Source organism: Dermacentor albipictus, chromosome 3 (assembly GCF_038994185.2).
Source record: "Dermacentor albipictus isolate Rhodes 1998 colony chromosome 3, USDA_Dalb.pri_finalv2, whole genome shotgun sequence".
Taxonomy (NCBI): Eukaryota; Metazoa; Arthropoda; class Arachnida; order Ixodida; family Ixodidae; genus Dermacentor; species Dermacentor albipictus.
This window is the reverse complement of record NC_091823.1, coordinates 152,777,649-152,797,734: the sequence shown is the minus strand read 5'-3', so window position 1 is coordinate 152,797,734 and position 20,086 is coordinate 152,777,649. Positions and strand designations below refer to the sequence as shown.

The window sequence follows — 20,086 nt, the reverse complement described above, 5'->3', positions numbered from 1 at the left end:
TAGCGTAAGGATGTTTTGTGAATGCGGGTCCAGAGATCTCATGCTAGAAGCGCATGCTACCTGGACTGTTCGAAAAAAGTTTTGAATTTTCCTTAAGCCCAAATAAATATGGTTGTATTTGTGATAGCGCAGCACGTCATGCCGCATGTGTACTGGGCGCGCTAACTGCCATGATCCATGTGACGTCACATAGCGATATATATATGTACGCCGGCACTGAATAAACTGATTCCATTCCCGGTTTGGCTGCGTGATGACGTTATACCAACTGGCGACGAGGGTCTTGCATACCCACGTAAGCGACGGCCTTGGTCCTGCACGGGTGGACAGGCACGAACGGAAGCAAGCGAGCGGAGTTTTCGTCCAGCTTCAAGGCGCTGCACGTGCTCCCGGAGTACGGCACCATCCACCGAACACCCCTGCGGAGGAAGCACTCGGCCACAAGGAACGACAACAGGGCTTGGAGCTGGCAGCACGTCCAAGCAAGGAAACGCCAAACTGATAAGTAACGGATATATGTACTGCTGTCGAAATGCCGCCACTGGAAAGATGTCCGAGTTCGACCCGAAAACGCAAAACTTCGAGTCGTACTTAGAGCGTTTTGAACATTTCTTAACGGCTAATGATATCCCCGACGCAAAGCGCCTTCCCGTCTTTTTGACAGTCATAGGACCAGAGGCTTACAAAGTACTGAGAAGTCTTGTGCCGGCTGCCCCGGGAGAAAAGTCGAGAAAAGAAGTTAAACGCCTCCTGAAGGAGCACTACAGCCCCAGGAGTTCCGCAATAGCAGAACGATGCAAGTTGAAGCGGCGCGTACAACAGGAGGGCGAAAGCGTGGAGGGGTTCATCGTGGAACTTAAACATATTGACACGTGTACTTATCTTTATCGGGCGACCACGTTTCGCCGCTTAACAACTGTAATCGCACAGCGAGGGACGCGCCTGAATGTATCCGATGTTTCTGGAAAGTTATCGATGCTTCTACCTGGCTGTCTGTTGTCGCCGAACCTTGTGTTATCTGATTTCATCGCGTAACGCGAATGGTGTAGAACTTTGTGGAAGGCACACGGGTCCGAACGATTAGTCTGGAACATTTGACGACTGCTCTATAAAAGCCGACGCACTTGACCCGCTGATCAGATTTTCGACGATCGCCGACTGTGTTCGCCGCTATCGTTGTGCTTTAAGTGTAGCCTGTTTTGTGGGCACAGGTTCGCCCAATAAAAGCTAGTTTTGTCTTTCACAGTACTGCTACTGTGTTCTTTCTTCACCGTCACTACCACGTGACATCTGGTGGAGGTGCTAGTGCGTTCATGTACCGAACGCCCCCGCAAAGCCGCGATCCAAGCCCGAAGCCCGAGGACGACACCGCCCAAGACCAGCGTGCTAGCCGCAGACTGCAAGGACTGCCCCCAGAGCACGGACTTCTACCTGAGGCGACAAAGAAGATCGTGGTCAAGACAACCTCAATGGCTGCCCCAGCGTCCCCCGTTATCTTACAACAACCCCGGGACCCACCGACCTTCCATGGAGCAGCGACTGAAGACCCGCAATCCTGGCTGGAGACCTACGAGCGAATCACGACATTCAACAACTGGGACTCCGACGACAAAGTGCGGCATGTTTACTTCGCCTTAGAAGACGCCGCCAGAACGTGGTTTGAGAACCGGGAGTCGACCTTAACGACATGGGACCTCTTCCGTAGCGGCTTCCTGCGCACCTTTACGAGCGTCGTGCGCAAGGAAAGGGCCGAAGCCATGCTGGACGACCGAGTGCAGCTACCGAACGAGAACGTTGCTATCTTCACCGAAGAAATGAAACGTCTCTTCCGCCACGCCGACCCGGATATGCCCGAAGAGAAGAAAGTCCGCCTTCTCATGCGTGGTGTGAAGGAAGAACTTTTCGGCGCAATGGTACGAAGCCCACCGAAGAGCGTAGAAGAGTTCCTTCGCGATGCAACCAGCATTGAGAAGACACTCGAAATGCGGAACCGGCAATTCAACCGCCGTGCGAGCTCTACCCACTAAGCAGGAATTCAATCACTGGCCACAGACGATCTGCGCGAGACCATCAGGGCCATTGTGCGCGAAGAACTGCGCAAGGTCTTGCCTTCGTCGCAGCCTCAAGTGGCCTCGATCGCCGACATCGTGAAAGAAGAGGTGCACCGATCCCTTGGAGTTCCTGAGGTGGAACCAGAATCACCGCAGCCGGAGGCAATGACCTACGCCGCCGCCGTCGCCCGCCGTCAAGGCCCACCTGCGCGACCGCGCCAAGGTCCTGCAACGCCGCAATTCCGTCGTCCGCCGCCGCCGCCGCAGCCAGCACGCCAATACGTCGCGCAGCGCACCTACGCGAGGAAGACGGACATTTGGCGAGCCCCCGACCACCGCCCGCTCTGCTATCACTGCGGAGAAGCCGGCCATGTGTACCGCCGATGCCCATACCGCGACCTGGGACTGAGAGGGTTCGCCGTCAACGCGCCGCGTCCACAGCTTGGCGAGCGCCCACGTGAAATCGCCGATTACCTAGCCGCTACTCAGCGGAACTCTCGACGACCATCCCGTTCACCGTCACCAGGCCGCTACCTGTCACCGCAGCGCCGACCGTACACTGGTCCAGCTCGGGGCCGCTCTGCGAGCCCATATCCGGAAAACTAAAAGCAGCAACCGATGGAGGTGCGGTTGCTGTTCGTCGAACTGACGAAGATCCTCCGCCGCCGACGAAGTCGATGAAGAAACCATCTCTACGACCTAATGACGACACGCCGCCGTCCCGACGAAGTCGGCAAGCCAAGACTACACCGAAGAAAGACCACTTGACGACGCGACGTTCCAGTTTCAGTTCAACACGACGCAGCCGTGATCCGACGCCAAGACCTAACTGCAACGCCAGACAAAGAACCACCGACCTCGATGTGCTTCTCGACGGCCACGCAGTTACCGCCTTAGTGGACACCGGTGCTGATTACTCCGCCACGAGTGGACACATCGCCGCCCAGTTGAAGAAGGTTAAGACTGCATGGGAAGGCCCTCAAATTCGCACCGCTGGAGGACACCTGATTACGCCGACTGGAATCTGCACGGCAAGGATAACCATTCATGACCGGACTTACCCTGCCACCTTCGTTATCCTCCAACAGTGTTCTCGAGACGTCATTCTCGGTATGGACTTCCTGAAACAACACGGCGCAGTCATCGACCTGAAGTCGAAGTGGATAACGCTGTCGGAAGATAAAGCGATACCGCCGGAGAGCCCTCGTAGTCACCACGCCTTGAGTGTGCTCGAAGACCAAGTGAGCATCCCGCCCCGCTCCAGCATTGTTATTTCGGTCGGCACCGAAATACCCGCTGACGTAGAAGGTGTCATCGAAGACGACCAACGCCTCCTGCTAGGCCGTGAAATTTGCGTCGCAAGAGGGATCGCTCGACTGCATGGAGGGAAAACTGAAGTGTTGCTGACAAACTTCAGCCCGGAGTTCAAGCACATCAACAAGGGCACGACGATCGCGTACATCGAGGAAATTGTGGAAACCAGTAATGCGTTTGTCCTCTCGAATTCCGCCACATCTACCCCGACGACCACGGTTCCCGAACTAGACTACGACATTAATCCAAGTCTCCCAGTGATTAAGCAACAGCAGCTCAGAAGTCTGCTCCGACGATACAAAGACTGCTTTTCGACGACATCGAGGATTCGACAAACACCAGTCGCCAAGCATCGCATAATCACCGAGGAGTACGCTCGACCACTCCGCCAAAGCCCTTACCGAGTTTCGCCGCGAGAACGCGAAGCTATAAGAGAACAAGTCGACGAAATGCTGCGCGACGACATCATCCAGCCGTCGAAAAGCCCGTGGGCATCCCCTGTTGTCCTGGTGAAGAAAAAGGACGGAACCCTACGTTTCTGCGTCGATTATCGTCGTCTGAACAAGATCACGAAGAAGGACGTATACCCCCTTCCACGGATAGACGACGCATTGGATCGGCTCTGCAACGCTAAGTACTTCTCCTCGATGGACCTCAAGTCTGGCTATTGGCAAATAGAAGTCGACGAAAGAGATCGCGAAAAGACCGCCTTCATCACCCCAGACGGCCTCTACGAGTTCAAGGTTATGCCATTTGGACTGTGCTCGGCGCCTGCAACGTTCCAGCGCGTGATGGACACGGTTTTAGCGGGAATGAAATGGCAGACCTGTCACGTTTATTTGGATGACGTCGTTGTATTCGCCGGAAATTTCGACGATCACCTTAGGCGGCTTGCCACAGTACTAGAGGCCATCAAGTCATCAGGGCTCACTCTGAAGCCAGAAAAATGCCGCTTCGCTTACGACGAGCTTCTGTTCCTAGGCCACGTCATCAGTAAATCCGGAGTACGCCCCGACCCGCAGAAAACAGCTGCCATCGCAAAGTTCCCGCAGCCCACCGACAAGAAGGCAGTGCGTAGATTCCTTGGCATGTGTGCCTACTATAGGCGCTTTGTCAAGGACTTTTCACGCATCGCCGAGCCGTTGACACGTCGAACTAAATGTGATGTTGAGTTCAAGTGGGAAACGCCGCAGGCCGACGCATTTGAAGAACTCAAACGACGCATGCAGTCGCCGCCGGTACTTGCGCACTTCGACGAGTACGCCGATACAGAAATCCATACTGACGCCAGTAGCCTAGGCCTCGGTGCCGTTCTAGTCCAGAGGAAAAACGGAGTCGAACAGGTGATATCTTACGCTAGCCGGTCGCTGTCAAAAGCGGAAGGCAACTATTCTACGACCGAAAAGGAATGCCTCGCCATCGTTTGGGCCACAGCTAAATTTCGCCCTTATCTTTATGGCAGGCCATTCAAAGTCGTCAGTGACCATAACGCTTTGTGTTGGCTAGCGAGTATAAAGGATCTTTCAGGACGACTGGCGCGGTGGAGCCTCAGACTACAAGAATACGACATCACTGTAACCTACAAGTCCGGACGAAAACACTCCGATGCCGATTGCCTATCACGTGCCCCATTGACCCGCCGCCGCAAGATGACGAAGATGACGACGCCTTCCTTGGCATGATAAGCGCAGAAGACTTCGCTGAGCAGCAACGGGCAGACCCGGAGCTAAAAGGCCTGGTTGAATACTTGGAAGGGCACACCGACGTTGCCCCAGGGCATTTAAGCGCGGACTATCTTGCTTCACGCTTCAAAACAATCTCCTCGTGAAGAAGAACTTTTCACCAGTCCGCGCTAACTACCTTCTTGTTGTCCCGTCAGGACTTCGTCCAGAAGTATTGCACGCCCTACATGACGATCCGACCGCTGGACACCTCGGTTTTTCCCGGACACTCTCGAGGATACAACAAAAGTATTATTGGCCGCGCCTGACCGCCAACGTCGCCCATTATGTCAGAACATGCCGAGACTGTCAGCGACGTAAGACACCGCCGACAAGGCCAGCCGTATTACTGCAGCCAATCGAGCCTCCTTGCCGACCATTCCAGCAGATCGGGATGGACTTTCTGGGACCCTTTCCGACGTCAACAACCGGAAATAAGTGGATCGTCGTGGCGACAGACTACCTCACCCGCTTCGCTGAAACTAAAGCACTGCCGAAAGGTAGCGCAGCCGAAGTGGCGAAATTTTTTGTCGAAAACATCCTGCTTCGACATGGCGCCCCAGAAGTCCTCATCACCGACAGAGGAACGGCCTTTACAGCGGAGCTCACCCAAGCCATTCTGAAATACAGTCAGACAAGGCACAGGAGCACCACGGCCTACCACCCGCAGACGAATGGCCTTACGGAGCGGCTGAATAAGACCCTCGCCGACATGCTAGCGATGTACGTCGACGTCGAACACAAGACCTGGGATGCCGTCCTGCCGTACGTAACATTTGCTTACAACACGGCGGTGCAAGAAACAACACAGATCACGCCGTTTAAGCTGGTTTACGGCAGGAACCCGACGACGACGCTCGACGCCATGCTGCCCCACGTCACTGACGAAGAGAATGTTGACGTCGCTAGCTATCTCCAGCGCGCCGAAGAAGCCCGACAGCTCGCCCGCCTACGGATCAAGAACCAACAGAGGACAGACAGCCGACACTACAACCTCCGACGACGCTTTGTTGAGTACCAGCCCGCCGACAGTGTTTGGGTTTGGACACCGATACGCTGACGAGGACTCAGTGAGAAACTACTCCGACGCTATTTCGGACCCTACAAGGTCATCCGACGTATTGGCGCTCTGGACTATGAGGTCGTGCCAGACGGCATTTCGCATTCACAGCGGCGCCGCGCACGATCTGAAGTGATCCACGTGGTGCGCCTTAAATCCTTTTACGGACGCTGACGAAATTCCTTATTTTTTGTTGTTGTTTTCTTTGCTGCGGGTGTTTTTATTTCGCTTGTATGTAGCATCGGGTCGATGCTTTTTAAGAGGGGGGTATTGACACGTGTACTTATCTTGATCGGGCGACTACGTTTCGCCGCTTAACAACTGTAATCGCACAGCGAGGGACGCGCCTGAATGTATCCGATGTTTCTGGAAAGTTATCGATGCTTCTACCTGGCTGTCTGTTGTCGCCGAACCTTGTGTTATCTGATTTCATCGCGTAACGCGAATGGTGTAGAACTTTGTGGAAGGCACACGGGTCCGAACGATTAGTCTGGAACATTCGACGACTGCTCTATAAAAGCCGACGCACTTGACCCGCTGATCAGATTTTCGACAATCGCCGACTGTGTTCGCCGCTATCGTTGTGCTTTAAGTGTAGCCTGTTTTGTGGGCACAGGTTCGCCCAATAAAAGCTAGTTTTGTCTTTCACAGTACTGCTACTGTGTTCTTTCTTCACCGTCACTACCACGTGACAATATAGTCAGGAAGTGTGACTACGGTGACTTTTTGCAAGACGCCCTCCGAGATAGGCTGGTTGCTGGCATGCGGTACGAAGAGACCCAGCGTGCCCTGTTTGCTGAACGAGAGCTGACATTTGATGGCGCTTGCAAAATCGCCCTGGGTAGAGAACTAGCGGCGCGAGACACTGAACAACTGCGGGCAAGAGAACGAGAGGCACCCGTGCTAGTCGTGAAAAGCCGACCACACCAGTATCAGAGACCAGCGAATCCTAAGCATGTCGAAGCCCGCAAGAACGAAAAATGCGCAAGATGCGGCAGGGGACACTCGTCGGAAGAATGTTGGTACAAATATTTTATTTGTCGCAAGTGTTCGGCTGTAGGTCATTTGAAAAGCATGTGCCCAGTTGGTAGAGCGAAGCCAAAAAACATGCACGCGCTCGAGTGCTCTGACGAGGACTCCGAGCAGGAACCTTACCATGTCATTAACGCCAACCAATCATCATATGAAGTGAGTGTGGAAATAAAAGTGCGTAAACTGAATATGCAAATTGACGCGGGGGCGGCTGTCACAAATGTCCCGGAGCAAGTGTACCTGTCCGAATTTCCACACGTAAAATGTGAACCTTGCAAAATGTCGCTTCGCACGTATACTGGGGGGCAAATACAGCTAAAAGGGCAGTGTGGCGTGGTGGTTAAGTACAACAATCAAGGCATGACTCTACCAGTCATTGTTGTAAAGAACAACGAAGGAAGTCGCCTGTACTAATGGGGCGAAAGTGGCTAGAACGTTTGAAGCTTGACTGGCTAGAAATTGGCCAGATTGCAGTTGAAGACAGAGTCTCGGTGCTAAAACAGAAATACCCTTCCGTGTTTTCTAAAAAGCTGGGGACAATACAAAACATTGAAGCCAAGATTGTTATGAAACCGGGTACAGTTCCTGTATTTTGCCGCACTAGGCCAGTTCCATTTATGATGCAGGAAAAAGTTGAGCGGCAACTGCGAGAACACGTGGAAACAGGCATGCTGCGTCCTGTAATGCGAAGTGACTGGGCTACCCCCCTTGTCACAGTTGTGAAGGAAAACGGCAGTGTCCGGTTATGCGGGGATTACAAGACTACAGTAAACCCCTCTCTCAAAACAGATCATTACCCCCTACCCAGACCGGAGGACTTGTACACTGCCTTAGCAGGAGGAAAGGTGTTCAGTGCACTAGACCTTTCTTCCGCGTACCAGCAGCTGCCACTCACTCCGGAGTCACGACCATTTTTGACAGTAAACACTAGTCTTGGGTTGTTCAAATTTCAGCGCCTTCCTTACGGGGTGGCAAGTGCACCCGCTATCTTTCAGGCAATGATGGACGAGGCACTTCATGGCATCCCACATGTAGGCTGTTATATAGACGACGTTATCGTCACAGGGAAAGGTATCAGTGACTGCCAGGAGAAACTGGAACGTGTCTTGCAACGCCTCAGTGAATACAACATCACGCTTAACCTGGATAAATGCCGTTTTTTTCCGAAAATCGGTTACATATTTGGGTCACACAGTGACTGAGCAAGGCATTTACTCTAGCGACACCAAGAAGAGCGCAATCTTGCAAGCCCCCGAGCCCACTAAAGTTGCAGAGCTTAAGGCGTACTTGGGTATGTGGAACTTTTACTCAAAGTTTCTCAAGAACGCTTCGACAGTAGCAGAGCCGCTTTATCGGCTACTTAGAGAAGAACAAAAATGGTCGTGGACAAAGGAGTGCAGCACCACGTTTAAAGATACGAAGCACTTGCTAACAAGCCGCAAGGTGCTCACATTTTATGACGTCAAGATCGGCTCGCAATGCTTTGCGATGCATCGTCATATGGCTTAGGAGCCGTTATCTTTCACGAGACGGCTGAAGGTGAAGAAAAACCAATTGCTTTTGCTTCGCGTACACTGTCGGAAGCAGAAAAAAAATACGCGCAGTGCGAGCGCGAGGTTCTGGCGTTGATCTTTGGCCTAAAGAAATTTCACCGGTACCTGTACGGCCGAGAATTCACTATATGTACAGACCACCAGCCACTGCTTGGGATACTAGGGCATGATAAGCATTTCCCGACTATCGCTGCCGCGCATATGCAACGCTGGGCTTTAACCCTCGCAGCTTACAGGTACCGGCTGAAATTCAGGAAAGGAAAAAATGTTGAAGTGGCAGATGCCTTGTCTAGGCTGCCCCAACCAGGACCGGTGAACGACGAGTCATCAGATTGCATGTCAATCTTTCAGTGTCTCCCGCTGACAGCAGAGGAGATTGCAAGGGTCTCGAAGAGAAGCTTAACTCTATGCCGCGTGGCACATTATACGCTAAACGGGTGGCCTGGACAGCAGGCAGATGAATGGAAATCTTACTATGTTCGCCGCGATGAGCTGTCACTAGAGCAGGACTGCGTGACGTGGGGCGTAAGAGTCGTAATTCCGGAGCTGCTGAGGGACCGCGTGCTAAACATGCTGCACGAGGAGCACCCTGGCACCAGCCGCATGAAAATGCTAGCGAGGAGTTTCGTATGGTGGCCAGGAATCGATTTGGCCATTGAACAGTACGTTCAGCGGTGCAAGATTTGCCAAGCAGTTCAGCCAGCTTCTTAGCCGGTTCCTCTTCACCCTTGGCAATACCCCGTCCAGTGTTGGTCACGCGTACATGTAGATTTTGCACAGAAGGGTACGAACATGTTTCTGGTATTGGTCGACTCATTCTCGAAATGGATCGAAGTATGGCCGATGTCCTCAACCTCTGCACAAAAAACATTGGAAAAACTTCGGGGTGCTTTTGCCGCTTATGGCTTGCCCGAAGTATTGGTGAGTGACAACGGGCCACAGTTCACCTCAGAGGAGTTCGCAGAATTCATGAGCACCAACGGTGTAAAACACGTTCGTATTCCGCCTTATCACGCAGCGTTCAATGGTGCTGCAGAACGAACAGTACAAGCCGTGAATAAGGCGTTACTGAAACAGGTACTCGAGCGTGAGGCCTCGGGTAAGCAGCAGACAGCACAGGAAAATATTGATAGTATTCTGATGGCCTACCGGAACACACCGAGCCGAGTGACAAGCAAATCACCAGCTGAACTATTTTTGAGGCGCCAGCCACGCATAAAGCTTTCACTGCTCCAACCTGATTTTGCAAAATCCATGCGAGACAAGCAGGAAAAACTAAAAGAGCAGCGCGATTTGTTTCGTGGGCAGGAGCGCAGCTTCGTGGTGGGGGACCGGGTGTTGGTGAAAACTGTGCGTGGTGAACGCGTTTCGTGGGAAGAAGGTGTTGTGATCCAAATTGTCAGTGCTGTGACATATATGGTGAAAGTGCGCGATCAACTCCGGTTCACACACGCCGATCACCTGCGTCCTGGACATGCTGACCCCGGTGAGACGCCCCCGCACGCGGAGGTGGGTGTAATACAAACGCCACCAGAAGGGCTACCGGCAGACGACCGCACTCCGACACCAAGACAACCGCAGGCAGACCAGGATGGTCCCAGTTCCCCTGGGACGCCGGCAGACCCCAATCACAGAACAACACTAGAGCCCGACGAATCAGTACCACCACCTACGCAGCAGCCTGTACCGCAAGACTTGGCGGAGTCGCACGTGCCAGCGGCGCCAGCTGCACCCAACTCGGAGGAACAGCCACCACTACGTCGGGGTGCTCGTGTGCGCCGGCAACCGGACTGGTTTAGATCTGAGGACTTTAAGTAATTTCCTCCTAATTAGTCAGGTGGTAATGTTAAATTGTTAATTACACTGTACCTAATCTTGCTAGGTGTAATTCTAGTTAGCTAACCCATGTATTTATTTATCATGCGTTGAAGAAGTGATAAAAAAGAACTTCCCCACAGTAGACACGAAAGTAATGTGTGATAAGTTCAATGACACGTTCTTGCATGCGGCGGAAAAACTAAGAGCAACAAGTCGCGATGGGCACACCGAATACAAACCTAAACGCACATGCGCAAACACAGCTTTTCTGCCAGAAATATCTGAATTCGAATTATGGAATATCATCAAGGGTTTGAAGGAATGGAAGCCACCGGGTTTTGATAAGATTCGTAATCGAGACCTCCGTAGTAATTTTAAGGAACTAAAGGACGTATTATTAAAAATACTAAACGGAATATTTCAAACTGGAGATATACCGAAAGGAATGAAAATCTCCGTTGTTAGGCCAATATACAAAAACGGAAAAAAGAATGACTGCGGAAATTACAGACCGGTTTCTATCCTTTCAGCGCTTGCCCACATAATGGAAAAGCATGTAGCATCCGTGCTGCTGTCGTTCTGTGATCGATTTTCACTGAACAATAATGCGCAATTTGGCTTCACACAGAATAAAAATACAACTTCCTTGCTAGATGAGCTATCGGATTACATCAACAGTTCGATAGAAAATAACAGAGTGGTCCTGGCTTTATTTTTAGATCTAACAAAAGCTTTCGATACCATAGACCATAACATTATGATAAAAAAGTTGCAATACCTGGGTTTTCGGGGACACTTCATTAAGTTTTTTTCAAGTTATTTTGCTGACAGATTTCAGTGTGGTAGGTTGGGAGATACATATAGCAGTTTGGAGTCACTAAACTATGGAGTACCTCAGGGTAGTACGTTAGGACCCCTGCTTTTTAACATTTATGTTACAGACCTCAGCCTTCTACCATTACATTCTAAAATGTTTCAGTATGCAGACGACACTGCGATTACTATAGATGTTGCCAACATTGATACAGGGTTCCAACAACTACAAAGTGATATTGTTAAATTATGTGATTGGTTTCAGGAAAATTATATTTACATAAATAAAGGAAAAACAAAGCTTATTTGTTTTAAGAATCCCCACAAAGCTATCACAATTAATAGAAGGATTTTTTTGCATTCATCAGACTGTAATTCATGCCGTTGCCTACCTTTGCCACTCGAATCAACTGTAAAGTATTTAGGTGTGCATTTCGATCAATGTCTTAATTGGAATAGTCACGTTAAACAAGTATGTAAAAAGCTAAGATCAATTGCTGCCATGATGTATCACCTTCGAGGCAGAGCTCCATTTAAGGTAAAGCTTACTGTATTTAAGGCGCTAGCTGAGTCTACTTATGTATGGCATTACATTATACGGCACTTGCTCTGAAAACAAAAAACAAGAAATTAATCGCGTAATTCGCAAGATAGTCAAGAGCATAACCTACGGTACAGCGTTAGATAGCGCAGATACAAGGGAAAAATACCAAGCCCTGGGTATACTACCAGTGACAGAACTATTTAATTATGTAGTTTTGAAGAATCACTACTTCAGCAAAGAATTCAAGGTTGCCGTAAAAAAGAACGTGACATTGCGACAAACTGAGAGGTACGTGAAACCACGAGTCTACACTCACTATGGGAAAAGAACCCGGAACTACTATGTCCCTTCAGTATTTAATCAATTGAGTGATGAATTATGTACACTAAACACGAAACGAAAAATGAATAAAGCGATCAGAAAATGGTGTGCAAGCTCAACAAACATTTAGTAGGTAAAGCCAGTTGACTCATGCGGAATTGTTTACCGGCTTTGTTTTCAACTTTTGTTTATGTTCTTGCTTCGATACCTGTGTATAATTGTGAATTCATCAGTTTGAAGAATTGAGTTGTAGTCCTGTAAGTGACTGGTGTACTTATGTATCGCTTTGATGTTTTGACTTTGTTTTGACTTTGATGTTGTTGTTGAGAACATTGTGTAATGAAACGAAAAAACAGGAACTCAAAATGCTTGTTATTTTTTTTTCTTTTTTTTGTTTACTGCATTGGACGGTGTTCAGTGTATATATGCTAGAGAATGTATTAATTCTGGTAATATGAATTTATTATGTTGTTTCACCAACTGCCTGGTCATTTTACAAGCACTGCGTGCTTAGATTGACCTGCAATTTCACCCTGTATAAAGAAATTTGGATAAATAAATGAAATGAAATAAATGAAAAATGAAATTTGAGCGGGAAGGAGTTGTGATAGCGCAGCGCGTCATGCCGCATGTGTACTGGGCGCGCTAACTGCCATGATCCATGTGAAGTGACATAGCGATATATATATGTACGCCGGCACTGAATAAACTGATTCCATTCCCGGTTTGGCTGCGTGATGATGTTATAACAGTATTGATATTGCTATTCTTGTTTAATTTCAGCACTAACGAACTGGTGCCTTTACGCAATGGGGGTTTGCCTAATCAGACGGCTGTCAAGCCCTTAAAGGGAAGCTGAAGATTATGTCGAATTCAATAAGACGCTTATATACGGATGCGGGAACCTTATGAACCATGTAAGTAAAATTTGGGTTTTTTTTTTCAATTAGGAGCGTCGTAATCGTCGGTTGAAATTGCGCTGTAGCTCCGCCCCCTGTCGAGTGAGCGAGCGGAGCGGAGACCGGAAACCGCGGTGTTGTGACGTCAACTCTAGTGTTTCGTTCCTTCGCAGCGTCCGCAACCGTGCCCGACTACGCTTGTTTCTGCGTGCGTGCCATCGTATTCTGCTTCGGTCGACCCTGCATTCCTTTGTTGGTGCGTCTGCGTGTATGTAGAGTGGTAGTCAACGTGCGTGGTAGTCAACGTGAGTGGTAATTAACGTGAGTGGTCGTCAACGTTAGTGGTATTCAACAAATGAAGGTCAGTACACGTACTGCATGAACTCGGAAGCTTTTCACGCGTTTAAATCGTCTTTGTAGATTGCCGTCAGCTTTGGACAGCTCACAAATGCCGATGATCGCATCCCCACTTACGTTCCGCGAGGAGGCATGCAGGAACACAACACTACAGTTGTTTGACCGGAAATGAGCTCACTAGATCGGCAAGATCACTAGATTGCTTTGCAAAAAACATACTCACCAAAGAGCATTTCCAACACGAGGAGATCCCAAGACCTTGCTTTCCTTCGCGTCGAAAGCACTGCTCGCACCATCATCATTTGCTTCTTCGAGAGGCCAGCTCTTCGCAATCGGCTCGTACATGTAGGGAGTAACGCCGAACTCCCCAGAAAAACGCAGTCTCTCTAAATTTTCTTTACCGTCTCAGACAAACAGCACCAAACTACCTGGCACCGCGCTTCATGTGTAGCGACAGCGGTCGGTTACTAGAGTTGACGTCACGAGGCGCACCAACCAATCACAGGCGGAAACGAGACGCGCGAGCTGGGCGTGTCCACTGCTACACTTTTCGTCGAAATAAAATATATTTGCGCTTTCTTTACCTCAATTTCGATACTATATTCGAATTCGGAGGGTTGAAAACAACTTCGTACAAATATTCACTCATTTTTTCTGGAAAACCATTCAGCTTCCCTTTAAAGAGACCCTGAAACAATTTTCTGAATGGTTCTTTACAGGCCTAATTAATAAATTAAGTGGTCTCAGCAATTTCACGCCTCAAACACTGTTCGAATCATTCAACTATGAGTTAAGTTATTGCTCCTATGCACGGCTTTCTTTCGTTTTGTCTGCAGCAACACGCTGCAAGGTAAACAGTGTAGAAGTCATGCAGAAAAGCCGCACCCGAATGATGATTGTCGCCTCCGCGATGCATTTTTATTTTTATTTATTATTCAGAATACCCCTAAAGGCCCTCTCGCAGGAGGGTATTACATAGGGGGGTGGTGGTACAGTAACGCATACAGATAATAAGTGAGTAGTAAGCTGAAAACAAAAATTGGGAACTAATAAACAATAACCACAAAAGATAATAATACAAAACGAATAAGATTATTGTGGTAGTAAAAAATAATCAGAAGTGTACAACAAGAATACGTATCACAAACACACGAAAAATGGAGGGTAATTTGAGTCATAGAAAGCACTCAGACCATTAATGCATAACGAATCAGTAAACAATACAAAACGTAAACTTAAAAGAAAAAGGCAAAACACCACAATAAAAATAGGAACAATAACCAAAACAATATGCATGTTACATAGAGGATAAGAAGATCTTTTAACATCATTCTAAAAAAAAATGGGGGTGGGACATGACACAAGAAAGGTTTATGCACTTTCATTAAGGATTAGAAGTTTCTGAAATTCATTTATGTCGGTGACGGTTGCGATGTGTGATGGCAAGCTATTCCACTCGGTTATGGTGCGCGGTATGAATGATCTGGCATAAGTTAGTGTGCGACACGTGAAGCGTTCGATTTTAAAAGGGTTATCACGGCGGGGAAAGATGGCAGGGGGTGGCCTAAAGAAGTCCTCGCGAAGTGATGCATGATGGTAAAGCTTATGAAGAAGTGATAAGCGAGCGATTTTACGCCGACATGATAATACTTGCAGTTCAGCACGATTCTTCAATGAAGTGACGCTGGTGTGACGTGAATAATCCGAAAAAATAAAACGCACAGCACGGTTCTGCAGGGCTTCGATGTTTTTAATATTGTACACTTGATCGGGATCCCAAATGGCTGAGGCATATTCTATTTTAGGACGGATTAAAGTGATATAAGCCTGTTTACGTAAGTGCGATGGGGCATGTTTCAAGTTACGTTTATGAAACCCAAGTGAGCGGTTTGCCGAAGCAAGGGTGACGTTAATATGGTAATTCCAGGACAGGTCAGACTGAAAGTTAACTCCAAGATATTTGTACGTGGTCGTAAGTTCCACTGAAGTATTATTTAGCAAGTAAGAGGTTGGAATTCGAGAAGCTTTTTTAGAGAAAGACATCACTTTAGTTTTTGAAGGATTTAGTGTCATTAGCCAAGTTGTGCACCATGATGTTAAGGAGTCAAGGTCAGATTGTAGCGATTGGCGGTCAGCTTCAGAAGAGATGTTGCGGTAAATAACACATTTATCAGCGAATAGCCTGACTCTAGATTTGAGGGACGAGTGTAAGTCATTTATATAAATTAGGAAAAGCAATGGACCGAGTACACTTCCTTGAGGAACACCGGATGAGACTGGGACGAAAGGAGAGTCAAAGTTATTGACGGACGTGAACTGTTGTCTATTAGAGAGGAAGGCTTGCACCCATGCCAGAACAAGTGGGTGAATATTAAGATGTCTAAGTTTTAGTAAGAGCCGGTGGTGAGGAACTCGATCGAACGCTTTTGAGAAGTCAAGGAATATGGCGTCAATTTGGATGCCGGCGTCCAATGATGAGTGTAAATCCTGAGTAAATCCTGCAAGTTGTGTTTCACATGAGAAGCCCTTGCGAAAACCGTGCTGGTATTTGAAGATGATATTGTGTTGCTCTAAATATGTAATTACTTGTGAGTGTATAATGTGTTCCAAGAGTTTACAGATGGTACTAGTTAAAGATATAGGTCTGTAGTTAAGTGGGGACGAGCGATCCCCTGATTTAAATATGGGCACTACTTTTGCTATTAGCCAGTCCTGAGGAATTGTGCCTGACGACATCGACATTATGGGTGGGTGGATGATGTGAGCGTCCTCTTTGAAAAAGGCCGGTTTGCTGCGGCATCAAGCTCTTCTTAGTATTTAGCCGAATGCCCTTGCGATGCTTAAAACACATACACACCAAGAATTACTGGCATCAAGCTTTCTGAACCACCATTGGGGATTTTGTTGTTGTACACCTCCGGTTGTTTATGGTCTCTCTACTTTTCTGCCACCAAACTTCCAATAGTCCATACTAATCACTACTGTGGACATCGTTAGTCGGGTTATACGTGGCGGTGCAGGTAGAAACTGGTCGAGTCGCGAATGTAGACTCCATAAGTGCTGTGCGGCCCCTGGCGGAGTGCCTTACTGAGTGCCCAAAAACTGGCCTGAAACGCGGATTGTTGACCCATGGAGCATCTGGATGCGCTGATTCGAGGTCATCCTTGACTGTTGCTCTAAGCACCAGTAGCTTTAGAGGTAGCTTTTCCACCCAGTGCTGTATGTTGAGTGTGGAGGTCAGTGATGCCTTCAGTTGTCGGTGGAGACGCTTCACTATGGCGTTGCTCTGTGTGTGGCAAGCCATGCTGTTATGAAGGCACGAGCCCGAGCACCCTCGCCAGGGCAGAAAAAAGCAATCTTTGTAATTGTCCGCCTCGGTCACTAGTTATGCGCACAGGGCAACGCCTACGTAGCAACAAATGCTTCCGCCTCTGTTTCGGCCATCATGTCTTGTAGAGGCGTCGCCTCAGGCCACCTTTATTAGCGGTCGACATGCGGGAAGAAGTACGTGAAACGTTGGTAGAGGCCCAACGAAGTATAAATAGACGGGATCGAAACGGCTCTTTGGTGGTCAAAACAGCTGCACCGCTAGACGGGTGTGGCGGGTCACTCCAATAGCTCGACAGGCTTGGCGGGTACTTGCCCAGCTTCGAACATCTTTGTTGATCTCCGGCCAGACGAAGCGGTCTGTCACAGGCCTCTGTGTCGCTCCGATGCCAGGATGGTTTAGCCCGTGCAGGGAAGCGAGTATTGGCTGACGAAACAGATGGGGCATGAACGGGCAACGAGGTATCTGCGATGGGTCGCTCGGGACAAACCTTGTTGTGTAGAAAAGCGGCACCTCAGAAATCTGAAGCGACAAGCCTTTTTCTCTGAATTGGTGCAGCTCGGGGTTTGTTTGCTGGGCGATGGCTAGAGGTTCTAAATCCACAGGGTCATCAGGTACAGCGCCGATCTTCGACAGTGCGTCAGCTGCCTAACTTTCGGATATCACGGATGTACATAGAACATTTGTAGATAGAGGAAAGTGGCCGAAGCTCATAATCTGAGTGTCAAGAACTGTTGTTCTTTGAAATTAAGGTTAAAGGCTTGTTGTCGGTCAGAATCTAAAAGCTACAGCTTCCAAGAAAAAAGAGAAATGCTTCACAGCGCAATAGGTGGCTAACATTTCCCTCCTGGAGGTGCTGTACAGAGGTTCTGTAGGTTGGAGGCGCTATGAGAAACCCAGTGGACCCCAGTTTGTGCTATCGTACTGATGCAGTGCTGCACCCAGTTCCGTGGTTGATGCGTCTACCATAAGGTCAGGGGGCGCGCCGGGCAACGGATGAAGGAGCAATACTGAAGTCTCTAAGCACGTTTTGGCTTCATGGAAGGAGTTCTGTGCTCCGAGGACCATGGTATTCAGGCGTTATTTTTTTTAGTCGTGACGCTGTTCGTCGGTAAGCGGCTGAAGAAATTGCGCATTGCATGGTAAAAAGCGCTGTGAAAATTTATGAGCCCAGAAACTCGCGAAAGTTTCGTGAGGAGGTTGAGGAGGGGAAGTCCTCGATTGCCCGTCGTGAATACTGTGGCTTAATGCCTTGGGGTGCCTCAATGCCTTCAACTCCGAAAATGCCTTTCGAGCCTTAGGAAGATGCCGTGTTCATTGAGCCGCTTAAATAGACGGTGAAGGTGCTCTTTGTTCTCTTCGTCTGTGCGTCTTGCAATGATGATGTCGTCGAGGTTGAAGAAAATGAAGAGGACTCCGCTTGTCACTTCGTCCATAAACCTTCGAAAACTTTGCGCTCCATTCTTAAAACAATAAGCCATAAGGGCAAACTCAAAACGGCCAAATGGAATAGTGATTCCTATATTCGGAGTGTCGCAGGATTCGACAGGTATTAGGTGGTACACGCTGATCATTCGATCTTGCTGTATATTTCTTATGTATGTTTAAATATGTTTATGTATGCATATGTTTACATTGCCGCTAGGTGTAACGCGTCAGCGCTGAGAAAGAAGTGACTGGAACGCGCGCTCGGCAAGAGGTGGGCGCTGAAGAATAAGTAGTAGAGGCTGAGGACACCGGTTTGAGTTTTGTATACGCCATCTTGTACAGCTATGTGTCTCGCCGACGCCGGGTGCATCTATATTTGTCTTTTCGTGACAAAACTGGTGGAGGTGCGGGGTACGGTTCATCCGATGCCACAAACCCCTCCAGGTAGCAGGAGTACCATCCCTATACTAGTGGACACCCCTGTTCACTGGGCCAGCAGGAGAATCTGAGGATTGCCTCCGGAGGTGATCATCGCTCCGCAACAACATCGACGCCCCCACGGACCAGTATAAAAGGAACATCAACGTCTCTATCGACCATTACGCAAGGTACGGCCACAACGGCAACTCAGTACCTGTTGCAGAATCTCCGAGTGCCGAAAGTCTTCCACGGGGATATCTTCGAGGTTGTAGAAGACTGGCTAGCTCAATTTGAGCGGGTTGCTGAGATAAACGAATGGACTGAGGCGGCGAAGCTGAGAAATGTCTACTTCACCTTGGAGGACGGTGCTCGCACTTGGTACGGGAACCAAGAAGGGCTCCTCAAATCGTGGCTCGAGTTCCGCCGTGCCTTGCTGGAGACGTACACCAATGCTGATCGCCGCGAACGAGCCGAACGGGCGCTCCAATCCCACATTCATCTGCCGAATGAAAGCGTGACGTCGTACATAGAGGATATGACGCACCTCTTTCGTCGGGCGGACCCTACTATGTCAGAGGAAAAGAAGCTGCGCCATCTAATGCGGGGAGTTAAAGAACAGCTATTTGCTGGCCTGGTTCGAAGCCTGCCGAAGACCGTCGCTGAATTATTAACCGAAGCCACCACGATGGAAAAGATGCTGCACCAGCGCTTAGCTTTCTATGAAAGGCAAATGAACGCTACTTCACCTTCGGACCAGCGCTCCACTACGAATGACAGGCACGCGAATGCTGCTTCACTGACGGACGCGGTTGCCTTTGGGAACCTGGACGTTCTCCGAGACGTTAACCGCTCGGTGGTGCGTGATAAGCTTCAACGGCTCAGCTGCCCACCTCAGCCCACGTTGGGTTTCACTTCTGCCCTCGTTAGAAATGAAGTGCAGCAAGCGATCCAAGGTCCCATTCCAAGCAGCAATGCGCCACCTGTGACAACACAGTTGCAGCGGCCGTCGTATGCGGAAGTATTGGGGTGAGTCCCTGTCCGCGCTCCGACCCATTTAATCCCCGCCACGTCTTACGCTGCGTCATACGTCCCGCAGCTCCCATCAGCGCAACCGATCCAACGTATCGAGGATTGGCGCCCGCTTGAAAGGAAATCTGACGTCTGGCGTGCCGCGGACAGAAGGCCTCTGTGTTATCACTGTGGAGAAGCCCGTCACGTATACCGCGAGTGCCCATACCGCCGCCTCGGACGGCAAGGTTTTGCCGCTGATTCACCAAGGCCCAGATATGGCAGAATGCCTAAGGCAATTCAAGAGTACCTGAACCAGCAGGGTATGCCACTCTTCCCGCGGCGGCAGTCGTGCTCGCCGTCCTCCAGGCGATCTTCCCCAGCTTCTAGAAGCCCTCCAATGGCAGCGCAAGGACGAT

General features: G+C 49.4%; 1 protein-coding gene and 1 long non-coding RNA gene across 12 annotated transcripts in view; one reads left to right on the top strand and one right to left on the bottom strand.

Moving 5' to 3' along the window:
• Positions 1 to 20,086, top strand: part of LOC139056992 (uncharacterized) — a 99,670-nt gene that overhangs the window by 19,421 nt on the left and 60,163 nt on the right. The window contains exon 2 of the long non-coding RNA XR_011512494.1: positions 13,011 to 13,144. This is a non-coding gene — a long non-coding RNA (uncharacterized lncRNA). The remainder of the gene's footprint in view (positions 1 to 13,010; positions 13,145 to 20,086) is intronic.
• LOC139056990 (uncharacterized) overlaps positions 1 to 20,086 on the bottom strand; it is a 220,371-nt gene that overhangs the window by 181,439 nt on the left and 18,846 nt on the right. For 2 of the 11 annotated variants that reach the window (XM_070534778.1, XM_070534787.1), the window contains exon 1: positions 11,877 to 11,927. The exons of 8 other annotated variants lie outside the window; for them this stretch is intronic. In XM_070534778.1, coding sequence (XP_070390879.1) covers positions 11,877 to 11,895 — 19 coding nt within the window. In that variant the 5' untranslated portion in view covers positions 11,896 to 11,927. Of the gene's footprint in view, positions 1 to 11,876; positions 11,930 to 20,086 lie in introns of those variants that run through there. One more of the 11 variants, XM_070534786.1, reaches the window with a different exon arrangement.